This window comes from Schistocerca serialis, chromosome 4 (genome assembly GCF_023864345.2).
Source record: "Schistocerca serialis cubense isolate TAMUIC-IGC-003099 chromosome 4, iqSchSeri2.2, whole genome shotgun sequence".
Classification (NCBI taxonomy): domain Eukaryota; kingdom Metazoa; phylum Arthropoda; class Insecta; order Orthoptera; family Acrididae; genus Schistocerca; species Schistocerca serialis.
In genome coordinates this window covers 754859555-754872544 of record NC_064641.1, presented here as the reverse complement: position 1 = coordinate 754872544, position 12990 = coordinate 754859555, and the positions used below count along the sequence as shown (strand labels likewise).

Genomic DNA, 12990 nt, shown 5'->3' with positions numbered 1-12990 from the left:
TGTCATGTATCGTGACGAGATCTTGAGACCTTATTTGCGGTTGTTGTGAAGTTCTGCGGGCCCAGACAACGTACTGAAGATTGCTGATGAACGATAATGCTCGACCTCATAGAGTAGGGAGATGGCTTGCATCACTTCAGCATCCACCAACCGCTCTCCAAGACTGTGAGCGGCCCTACAGGAAGATTGGGCGTTATTGCCCCAACATGAAACTGACGACATCATTCACGGCATGCCCCGTCGTATTGTTGCCAGAGGCGGTCACACGCCATACTGAGCACGTTAACCAGTTGTCGGATTGTGTGCGCAAATCCGTTAAGTTGTAAAAAACCAAGAACATTTTTTCTACCGTTATGCATGTTGCAGTTATTTACGTTCTGTATTCTTTACATTGTTTCTACATTACTATCGCCGGCCGGTGTGGCCGTGCGGTTCTAGGCGCTTCAGTCTGAAACTGCGTGACCGCTACGGTCGCAGGTTCGAATCCTGCCTCGGGCATGGATGTGTGTGATGTCCTTAGGTTAGTTAGGTTTAAGTAGTTCTAAGTTCTAGGGGACTGATGACCACAGCTTTTAAGTCCCATAGTGCTCAGAGCCATTACCATCTACATTACTATCACCTGTTTATACTGTTTTATGGCAAAATAAAAGCAGCCTTCCTAAATTTCCGTCTGTTGCTTTAATTTTGTACCAGTGTATGTCAAACATTTCTATCATTTTCTAACCATTTTCACAATTAAAGGTTAATTTTGTGTAAACTAATTTATAAACACCTTGTTGAACCGTGAATTTACTTTCATAACTTTTTCTTAAGAATTTACTTTATTTACTAGCGATTCATCAAGAACATTAACACATTTAATCACACTATGTGAGCGTGGAAGTAGTTGCCAGTGGGTAACTGATGAAAACAAATTACATTTATTTCAACAAATGGAAATTTTATTCCTAAAAGCGTTTTTTTTGTTTTTTTTAACAAAAAAAATGGTTCAAATGGCTCTGAGCACTATGGGACTCAACTGCTGAGGTCATTAGTCCCCTAGAACTTAGAACTAGTTAAACCTATCTAACCTAAGAACATCACACACATCCATGCCCGAGGCAGGATTCGAACCTGCGACCGTAGCGGTCTCGCGGTTCCAGACTGCAGCGCCAGAACCGCGCGGCCACTTCGGCCGGCTTTTTTTAAACAGATTTAAAATTATAATCAGAAAGCACCCTCTAAATATCAAGTTACAATTTATTCAGAGGCAGAAGGAACAAATTTTTGACAGTATGAGCTTTTGGGCTGAGAACCTTGGCGCTCCCTTTTGACACGGCCGTAGTCACGATCGCTCACAACAACCTCTGAAAGACTGCACTGGTGCAAATCTGCAACACACCAGACTACTTTAAACTAAAAATTTTAACAACTCACACAAGCTATGCACCCCGTAGGAGGGATGGAAATGGTACAAAACACTAACATTAAAAGGTTAACTTGCCACCGGAGGTGCAACTTGATTTTAAAAAAAGATCTTACGGTGGAACGGTGGCAACGTAATATACTAAAATGACCATTTAAATAAAAACCCATGAAATGCAGTCTTACATAAAACATACAAGGTTGGCCAAACATGCTCTACATTACACATATGCCGCCTTCCAGGATGATAGGCAAGATAAAAACATATTTCAGGAATTCGGCCGTTACACTTCAAGCAATAAATTCGTTAACACCGAATCCGACAAACATGACAGAGGCAGCTATTGACGTACGGCTGACCGACAGACAGACACTAACTGCCTAACAAGTGCGGACGGGATACAGACGAGCAAGCTGGGGACGAGAGACTGACCAAGAAAACAAGTAGAATTTAACAAGTAAATGAAACAAAATATCACGAATCACTTAGCTTCTAACAAACTGCGATTTCTGGCGAAGACCTGGCGCAGCACCCCCAAATCGCTCTCCCGAACCGTCCGCTGCCAGCCGCTTCAACGGACGCAGGAAGGCGCGCCGATCTCCCGTCTCACGGCGTCGCAGCTCGCACCGACCAGACCGATGTCGTGGGTTGGCTCCTGTTGCTCTCGTTTCGGCCGCGAAGCCACTACCCCCCGCTATACGGCGCGGCCCACTGGACTGACGTGGCGACCTCACATGCGCCGACGCTCAAAACGGACAAGTCATCTTGTGTCCCAGTGCGCGACCGACCAACTGATCGATCCAACCGCCGATGACCATTGCCTGAACAAAGTCGAGCAGACTGGCGGCCTAAACGCATACTAGCACTCCGGACGAGAGACAGACACTGACTGCCCCACAGTGACCCGGCTGACCAACTGACCCAGACTGACCGACTGGCGAGCTCATAGCGCCCCTTAAATGCACGTGAACAGGCAACTTTTCCCCTTTCCCACCAGAGGGAGACACCAAAGCTGCGATTGCTCAGCGGCGCCACCGCCAGAAACGAAGGGCGACTGCTTCACACTACGCCCTGCGGCGCGCTCTTCAAAACAGCAATTTTTACCACGGCTCACTCGTAGAAAGAAGGTTCAAATCGAAGCACGTTGGAGTAGTTATTCAGATATGAAAAGACTTGCACAGGATAGACCAGTGTGGAGACATGCATCAAAGCAGTCTTCGAACTGTTGAATACAACATCAGTTCCAGTATTTAAACTACACTAGCGTGCTTAGCATCATTTCAGACTACGACCGTTTCAAAAACTAACTGAGACGTTCGGCGCTTTGGTGGTTGCAGCGTTGGCGGAGGCGAAGGACATCGTGCTGTATCTGAAGCCGTTGCAGAAGCACTTCACGGCACTGGAGGAGACGGACTTTTCGGAGGTGCAGCCGCTGCTCAAGCCGCTGATGCACGTCGTCTGCCTGGTGTGGGCCAACTCCCGCTACTACTGCAACTCCGCCAAGATCATCGTGCTGCTCAAGCAGATTTGCAACCTCCTCATACAGCAGGTGCGTCACCTGCCCAACTGCTCACGAGTTCTGAGCGGCGACCTCAAGTGCGGTGAAGAGCGGTGTGTTTTCATTTGTAGTAAAGTGAAAGCAAGTTTGATAACTCATTATTACAGTCCTAGTTGCGATTTAATACAGTCTACACTGTGAACAGGCTGAACAGATCTGCAAATACCAGTAACTGACGAAACCTGTAATCAACTGCATTACATCGCAATACATTATGGTGTCTCTCTAATACGTCTTCCCTAAAACGTTTAGTCCACAAATGATTACGGAAGCGTCAGTGAATATATCTAAAACATGGCAGACAGAACTAACTGGTAATATCGCATTCGTTACTTTGAAATGACGTGTGTATTGACTTAACGTAAAAGTGCCACCATTCAAAAGTATGCCTCTCAAAATAAAACATTTATGTTGAAACAACCTATTATTTTTTTCCTTTATTGATTTTCGATTCCCCCCGAAGGGGGCAGCCTGGCAACAGCTTAGTACGCCGCTCTTCAGCCTACAGAATTGTTAAAACATAAGAAGAAGATAATAAACAATAAAAGCAGGCGATAAAACGGTGACTTAAATTGCAAAATGGCCGAAAATTGTGGAAGTTAAAACATAAAACAAATGGTTGACAATGCTAATAAAACACACAGGAAGCAGGCAGGTGGCCCGCATCTCGTGGTCGTGCGGTAGCGTTCTCGCTTCCCACGCCCGGGTTCCCGGGTTCGATTCCCGGCGGGGTCAGGGATTTTCTCTGCCTCGTGATGGCTGGGTGTTGTGTGCTGTCCTTAGGTTAGTTAGGTTTAAGTAGTTCTAAGTTCTAGGGGACTGATGACCATAGATGTTAAGTCCCATAGTGCTCAGAGCCATTTGAACCATTTTCTTGAAGCAGACAGGTAAAATAGTAGACAGACAATTTAAAAAAAACCACGGTGACAGTCTGGTTTCTGTTCGTAAGAGATATAAAAAAATCACACCCAGCAACAGTATATTTTCTGTTCGCAACACTTCGGAAAAGACGCACAACACTTAACACTAACTTAAAACACTGCACTAAAAAGTTGAGACGACGATGACACACCACAGCTAAGGGCAGATGGGGGGGGGGGGGCGACCTGGACAGATGAGGGGAGAAAATGGGGGAGGAGAGGAAAAACGAAGTTTGTGGGGGGGGGGGAACCGACAGAGGGAGAGACTCATAAGGAGGGTGCAGGGCAGACGCGAGAGGGAGTGGGGAAAGGCAGAGGAGGGAAGAGCAAAAGGACTCGGGGGAGAGAAGGGAGGCAGAGAGAGGGTAAAGGGGTAAAATGATGGAAGGAGGAAAGGGAGCCCAGGAAAAGGACAGAGGAAGGGAGGGGGAGGTAAGGACCAGAGTTGATAGGAGGGATAAATGGAGGGAGAGAGGGCATCATCTGGGAGGGAGCATCGATGGAAGCCACCTTGGGAAAGGAGATGAAGGGTGTAGAGGTGGAGGGTAGGGGGGATACAATGGTGAAGGTGCGGCAGAGGGGGTTGGAGAGGAGAGGAGCAACCAGTGGATGAGGAGGACCAAGGCGACGGGACATGTAGAGGACGCGGATATGTTCAAGGAAAAGGAGCAGATGGGGGAAAGGAATCAGGTCATAACCTATTATTTATATTTTATTTCTTTTGTAGATAACTGTGATGCCTAAAACAATTAGACGAAAAACGTTTGGATAAAAAATGAAATAAAATTCCATTCCAAAATCATTGTAATAGCTGTTCTTATCTACAATATGTGAGAAGCATTCAATATGTAATGCAACACTTTTTTTCTCGGCAGATTTCGATTGAAAAATGCTGAATTTGGTGCAGGACATCGTCGAATATTCTCGCTTCAGCCCCTATAGTTTCATTAAGTTCCGTTAGATGGTGGCACTGTAAGCAGCCTTCAAATGGCATCTGTGACATAGGTGCGTTCTAAGCGGAGAGCTGTCATTGAGTTTATTTTGACGTAAAATCAAAGCATCGCAAATATTCATGTCTGCAGAATGTCTACAGAGACCTGGCGGTGAACAAAAGCACGGTGAGTCGTTGGACGAGTAGTCTCTCATCATCGCAACAAGGTCGCGCAAACTTGTCCGATCTCTCGCGTGCCTAATGGCCACAAACACATATGAATCTTGCACTGTTGGAACGTGCAGACACTCTCATTCGAGGTGATCGCCGGGTCATAAGCATCTCGCTACACAACTGGACGTCTCTGCTACACTAGTCTGTACGCCGGAGAGGAGCTCACAAAATTTCATTGGGCTGGTCTTCCTCTTCCATCCTACAGACTGGATATCAGGCCTTCCTAATTCAACCTGTTTGGCCCAATGAAGGATGCACTGCGCGGGAAGCAGAAGTTGGATGATAGGAGGTTATCGATGCAGCAAGTCGTTGTCTCCGACATCCACTAGTAGATCGCTACCATGCTGACATCTGGACTCTTCCGGCAAGGTAGCGTGAAGCCGTTGCATTGAACGGAGATTATGTTGAAAAATAGTATTTTGTAGCCAAAAGAGAGGGGAATATTATGCTCTATTGGAATCTTGAATAAAACCGACCTGCTTTCAGAAAAAAATATGTTGTGTTACTTATTGAACGCCCTCGTATACAGCATAAAAGCGGAACATTTGCGATAGAGCGAGGTAGCACAGCAGTTTAGGGCAGTGGCGTTGAAGTCCACTTTTCGTCATTCTGGTTCAAGTTTTTCTGGTTTCCCTGGATCACTAGAGACGAATTCCAAGACAGTTTCTTACAGAAGGTCACAGTCAACTTTCTTCTCCAATCCTGCTCAAATCAATTTCCGTCTCCATCTGTGAGCAAACTGAAAGGTGTCCAAAGATTTCAGTGACAAAATTATTCAGACGGTCTAGCATACTACACTGAGTAGTTTGAGATAAGGAAGAAATGCACGGAAATGAATATTTGAGGCAGTAATAGGTCTTCAATAAGCAGTGGATGTGAGGCATGTATTTGCAAGGTGTTTCACAAAAACATCTGCCCCATTCTGGGTCTACATCTATACTCATGCTCATAAATTAAGGATAATGATGATACATGATGAAACAACGCTCTGGTGGGCGGTTTACGGGTTTAAATCACCTCGGGGTATGACCATGCGGTGCATTTGACCTGGGGTCGTCACACACCACAAGAAGACCTATATCTCACATTGTGCCCATAGACGGCCACGGAGTAACTGTTGTCTCCAGACACACAGTCTACAGACGACTGAACAGATGTGGTTTATTCGCCCAGAGACCTGCAAGGCGCATTACACTGACGATGACGCCTGGTCACAGGAGAGCTCCTGATGCCTGATGTCAAGAACACAGTACACGGTCATTGGAAACGTGGTCCCAGGTTATGATCACGGACTAGTCCAAGTATAGTCTGAACAGAGATTCTCGCCGGGTATTCATCTGGCGTGAACCAGGAACCAGATATCATCCCCTTAATGTCCTTGAAAGAGACCTGTATGGAGGTCGTGGTTTGATGGTGTGGGGTAGGATTATGATTGGTCCACTTACATCCCTGCATGTCTTTGACAGAGAAACTGTAACAGGTCAGGTGTATCAGGACGTCATTTTGCATCAGTACGTTCCTGCTGATAACGCACGGCCCCACCGAGCTGCCATCTTGGAGGAGGCGAATGGAATGGCCTCCCTGTTCTCCAGACCTAAACCTCATCGAGCACGTCTGGTGTGCTCTCGGTCTTCGTATCACTGCACGTCTTCAAACCCCTACGAGAGGCACTGGTGCAAGAATGGGAGGCTATACCCCAGCAGCTGCTCGACCACTTGATCCAGAGTATGTCAACCCATTGTGCGGCCTGTGTACGTGTGCATGGTGGTCATATCCCATATCGATGTTGGGGTACACGCGCAGGAAACAGTGGCGTTTTGTAACACATGTGTTTCGGGACGATTTTCTCAACTTACCACCAATACCGTGGACTTACAGATCTGTGTCGTGTGTGTTCCCTATGTGCCTATGCTATTAGCGCCAGTTTTGTATAGTGCCACGTTGTGTGGCACCACATTCTGCAATTATCCTTAATTTATGAGTGTGAGTATACATACGAACACCACAAGCCAGCGTACGGTGCGTGGTGGACGGTACCCCTGTACCACAACTAGTCGTTCCCTCTCCTGTTCCACTTGCAGACAGAGCGAGGGAGAAGCGACTGTCTATATGCCTCCATATGAGCCCTGATTTCTCGTATCTCATCTTTGTGGTCCAATGCGAAATGCATGTTACCGGCAGTAGGATCCCTCTGCAGGCAGCTTCTCTAAACTCTGTCAGTTTTGTTCGTCGATATGAATGTTTCTTCCCTCTAGGGATTCCCACTTTGACTCCCGAAGTACCTGGTGATCAAAAAGTCAATATAAATTTGAAAACTGAATAAATCACGGAATAATCTAGATAGAGGTACAAATTGACACCCATGCTTGTAATGACATGGGGTTTTATTAGAACCAAAACAATACAAAAGTTCAAAAAATGTCCGACAGATGGCGCTTCATCTGATCAGAATAGCAATAATTAGCATAACAAAGTAAGACAAAGCAAAGATGATATTCTTTACAGGAAATGCCCAATATGTCCACCACCATTACTCAACAGTTGCTGTAGTGGAGGAATAATGTTGTGAACAGCACTGTAAAGCATGTCCGGAGTTATGGTGAGGCATTGGCGTCGGATGTTGTCTTTCAGCATCCCTAAAGTTGTCGGTCGATCACGATACACTTGCGACTTCAGGTAACCCCAAAGCCAATAATCGCACGTACTGAGGTCCAGGGACCTGGGAGGCCAAGCATGACGAAAGTGACGGCTGAGCACCCGATCATCACCAAACGACGCGCGCAAGAGATCTTTCACGTGTCTAGCAATATGGGGTGGTTCTAATAAAACCCCATGTGTGTCAATTTTTACCTCTCTATCTACATTATTCCGTCGTTTATTAAGTTTTCAAATTTATACTGACTTTTTGATCACCCGGTATATCCGTGACGCCTGCATGCTGATCGAACTTACTGGTAATAAATCTACCAGCTCGCCTCTCAACTGTTCCGATGTCTTATTTCAATCTGACCTGGGGCGGGTCCCAAGTAGAGCAGTTCTCAAGGATAAGCCGCATTAGCGTCCTGTATGCGGTTTCCTTTACAGATGAACTACACTTTCCTAAAATTCTCCCGATAAACTGAAGTCGACCATTCGTCTTCGCTACCACAGTCGCCACATCCATTTCATACCGCTTCGCAACGTTAGGCCCAGATATTTAAATGACGTGACTGTGTCAAGCAGACACTACTAATGCCGCACTCTAACTTAACAGATTTATTTTTCCTACTCCTTCGCATTAATTTACATTTTTCTACATTACAAACCAACTGCCATTCATCACACCAACTAGAAATTTTGTCTAGGTCATCTTCTATCAACCTACAGTCACTTATTTTCGACACCATCCTGTACACCACAGAATTGATGTTAATAACGTCAAGCTAAAAGAAAGATAATACACAGTTGTTTGTGCTGTATCCACAGTACAATATGCCTCTGTTTGCAGTTTATGGTGGGTTGTCGAAGATGGGCATTACTTATAGACATTTGCACTGTCTGACACACACACACACACACACATACACACACACACACACACACACACACACACACACACACAAAAGGGCCCAAAGTATGAGGAGAAAATGAAATGAAATTTCTGGAGTTGAGAGGATATGCATTGTTATTTCAGTGATTACAAAGTCGAGTCAAATTTTCCCGTATGACACCACGATGGTCATCTGGGGTAGTGATGAACCAAGATTCATCGCTGAACACAGTGTGACACCATTAATCAGCAGTCACAGCACCACTCCCATCACTGCTGTTCGTGTTGTGGTTCTAACGGCACCCTAAGCGTGGGGTGGTAATTCGCTAGTCTGGCTATTGCTACTCTCCAACCAATAGTGTGGGATGATATCGAATGTTGCAGAGAGTCAGTTACTTGTTCTCGGATGGTAGGCACATAGGTGAAGCGATAATGATGTGTCTGGTGCGATTCTCCTTTACGATGGTCAGATATGGCCAGCTGGAAGCTAGACGGCGAGTGTACCTGCCCTCACGTTCTCATTCAGTCCAGCATCGGACCAGGGCCACTGTAACATCCGAATTCCGCATAAATCTGGACATTACACGGTTCAAATATCTGGCCAAACAGAGACCCACAATGAGGCCCATTTCAAATACTGTCAACTGCTGATAACGCTGTCTGATACGAATACGTGTCATCTCTGTGTCCTTCACAGTTCTCACTCAACCTTTGATGTTTTTTTTTCCTTTATTGATTTTCGATTCCCTCCCACCTGGGAACGGTCGGCTGACAGCAGCTTAATAAGCTGCTCTACAGCCGAGAGAAAAATTAAACAAACAATGGAGAGAGAACAAATAATAAAAAAAGGCGATAAAACGGTGACGTTGTTAATAACAGTAAAATGGTGGAAAGTTGCGGAACTTAAAATACAAAAACACGGCATTGACGATGGGGATGAAGACACACAGGAAGGAGACATGCAAAATTATAAAACAGGGCGACAGTCTGGTTTCTGTTCGCATGAGATAAAAACACAACTAGCGACAGTGTGGTGGCTGTTTGTAACACTGACAGTGGACGCACAACACTGAACACTCACTTAAAACAGCACTGTAGAGGGGACACGGTGACAGATGGGAAGGAGGAGGGACACGAACCGATGAAGGAGAAAAACGGGGGAGGGGGGGGGGGGGAGGAGAGGAAAGGAAAAAAAAGGGGCGAGCAGATGGAGAGAGAAGACAGAGAAAAAAATGGGGGCTCGGCGAATGCCAGGAGGAGTGGGAAAGTCAGTGGAGGGAAGATCAAAAGGCCTCAGGGAAAGAAGGGAGGCAGAGAGAGGGTAGGTAGGTGGGGAAAAGACAGGATGGAACTGGGGGGAGAGAGAGCCCGGGAATAGGACAGAGGAAGGGAGGGGCAGGTGAGCATCAGAGTTGATAGGAGGGATAAATGGAGGGAGAGAGGGCCTCATCTGGGAGGGGGAGTGAACGAAAGCCACCTTGGGAAAGGAGATGAAGGCTGTAGAGGTGGAGGGTAGGGGGGACACAACGGTGAAGGTGGGGCAGATGGTGGGGTTTGGAGAGGAGAGGAGCAACCAGGGGATGGGGGGATCAAGGTGGCAGGAGGTGTAGAGGATGCGGATATATTCGAGGTATAGGAGCAGTTGGGGGAAAGGAATCAGGTCGTAGAGGATCCACGTGGGGGACCTATCTTTGATGCTGTACACGCCCCATATATACTCTATCAGACCTGGTGACAACACTAACGCCCTCTGGTGGTATCTGTTCTACCTCTCTCAGAGAAGTACAGCGTTACTCATTTACATACCCATCGATAGTGTGTACGTGCATGACATTACCTTGACATAGTTGAGCATATTTGGGATTGCTTTCAACGTGCTGTTCAGAAGATATCTCCACCCCATCGTACTCTTACGGATTTATGGACAGCTCTGCAGGATTCATGGTGTCACTTCCCTCCAGCACTACTTCAGACACTAGTCGAGTCCATGCCACATTGTGCTGTGATACTTCTGCGTGCTCAAGGGGACCCTACACGATATTAGGCAGGTGTACCAGTTTCTTTGGCTCTTTAGCGTATAAACAAATGTGCTTAAGTGATAAGTGGATGTTTCGTTACGTTTCCTTTCGAATTGTTGTCTAATAATTCTACCTGCGTCACATTTAATTCAATCCCTCAAGAAGAAATGCATGAATCAAACTTCTGAACTGAAACCGTCGTAGAACGGAAACTGTACGTTTTTGGACAAGGGGTCCTATTCAAAATATTATGTTCTCACTCCCCTCTACAAGTTCTAGAAGTTTGTAACGGGAATTTCCGAACACACTTATAGTATAATTACATAAAAGTAGCGTATACTTCATAAAAAAAATGCACTGCGCCAGCTAACGACTACCTCAAAAAATCAGAGAACAATTTAGGAAAATGAAACTTGTTAGGTTTATTAAGTGCATCTTGCATAAGACCATAATCATATTTACCTTTTTTGTCCTTTCTCCAAACTTGGAATAAACACGCTTTCCACTTCTGCACCAGGTTGAAATGCACAAAAAATCCCACACAGGTACTAAACAAATAATTGACAAACATGAATGTTATTAATATATTGAAAATACACAACGTGCTTCTTATTAGATAGTTTCGGCGTGAATTAACCGTGGGCTATAAGCTCTATTTCACACTTCAGGAAAAGCTGGACTTTCCACATACTGAATTTTATTGCCGTTTACCGAAACACTTCATTGTTTTCGACACTGCTTAGCTGCAAACTATTTCCCAATGGAGTTTCGTTATTTACTCGGTAGTACAGTACACGCGTTCTGGGGCAGAGGGCAGTACACCAACCATTAGACATTCCACCTGAAAGTTCTGTTCTGTTTATATATTAATGAAATCTTTGTTATTTGGAAGTACTGCTTTCAAAAAGAAACGATGAAAACAGTGTACCCACCAATCATACCAAAAAAACTTCAGAAAGGTTTGACACCTAATGATAGCATACTTTCTTTCTTCTAGGCCAAAAAGTACCTCGATCCGGCTTCGATATTCCAGTCTGATGTTGATGAAGCCAAACAGAGGATACAGGAATGCATTGGCACACTCAAGTTCTTTAGGTAAGTTTTCCACAATTGCAATTTTATTTTGAAATTTCTCATGAAAATGCGATTGATTTTCAATTATTCACGTAATATCAGCAAAGCTGTAATTGGTTACTGCACAGACATACTGCATTTCATACTAAAATATGGGAGTACAGTAACTCACAAGGGAAGTGTCCAATCTGACAGGTCGAAAAGTGCCCTGAATTTTTTTATGCGGGTAGAATACACGGAAAGAAACACAATGTTAGAAATATAACAGCCAAGTTTGCCAAATTCCCAGCTCTCCAAGCAGTTGGAGAAGTGTACACCTCTGCCGAAGCTGTAGCAACAGCGCATGTGCAACACGGCGGACACATATCCTTGATTGAAAGTAGAGCAGTAAACATGTAACACATGGTACAACGCGATATTAATTTGTAAAGCGAATTTCAGTTTCCGTTGATAGTTTGTCTAAGGCAGTTGTTTTCAACTACTATTGGCTCAAATTTGCAATTCACGTGGTAATAATAATAATTAGTAGCTGCCTTTGTGTTATCGCTAAGTGTTAACAATGAGGATAGAATGGAATGAATTTGCTTTGTGATTTCTTCATATACTCGTATGCTTGTAATAGCATCTGTCTTTGTGCAGCTTCCAGAATTTCACAGTAATGTAAAATCCAGTTAATGCTTTCAACTTTGCAAAGATAAAATATGAAGAACGTGGTATGCAGTCGAAATCACCTACTTCTCCTGAAGACCTACACAGGTGTTATTTATTAGTTAATTTCTTCGACATTCATTGGAACGATGTCGACATTTCGTTAGATATTTTGGAAACATTAGAGGAAACAGGAAGTAACAAACAATTCCACGAACTGTGGTTCAAATGATGATTGTCGTTCTAATTAAAGTTCAGAGCAAAAACAGAATATTTTCCGGGCCGAAAGAAAGTATGACAGTAATAGGTTTCAGAGACGAAGAAAATGCTGTAAATTTTTTGGAGCAATGAAAGAAGAAGAACAATCTTAAGCTCAAGCAGTGTGCAAAGTTGGCTTTGTTTCATAGAATCTGAATATAAATTGTATAAATGGTAGAAAGACTTAGACGAAATACGAAATATGTGCCAAAACTAAACTCACAAAAGTGCGAAAGAAAAAGCATTTGAAAGGTTTAGAACAGCTCGTGAGAGTCAATATACCTTACCGAGGGAGATCTGAATTGCAGGTAAGATGAACATTACTGATTTCCTGACTTCTTTCAAGAAATTGTACAGAAAAGGAAGTCACAAAATTACGAAGTTTACTTCAAGTAAACGACAAGAAGAGAAGTCA

The 12990-nt window shown here is 44.6% G+C and overlaps 1 protein-coding gene across 1 annotated transcript in view; it reads left to right on the top strand.

Annotated features, from left to right (window-relative positions):
- LOC126474748 (dynein beta chain, ciliary-like) overlaps window positions 1-12990 on the top strand; it is a 734368-nt gene that overhangs the window by 52218 nt on the left and 669160 nt on the right. The window contains exons 6-7 of the mRNA XM_050102225.1: window positions 2743-2954; window positions 11593-11690. Of these exons, the coding sequence (XP_049958182.1) occupies window positions 2743-2954; window positions 11593-11690 (310 nt within the window). The remainder of the gene's footprint in view (window positions 1-2742; window positions 2955-11592; window positions 11691-12990) is intronic.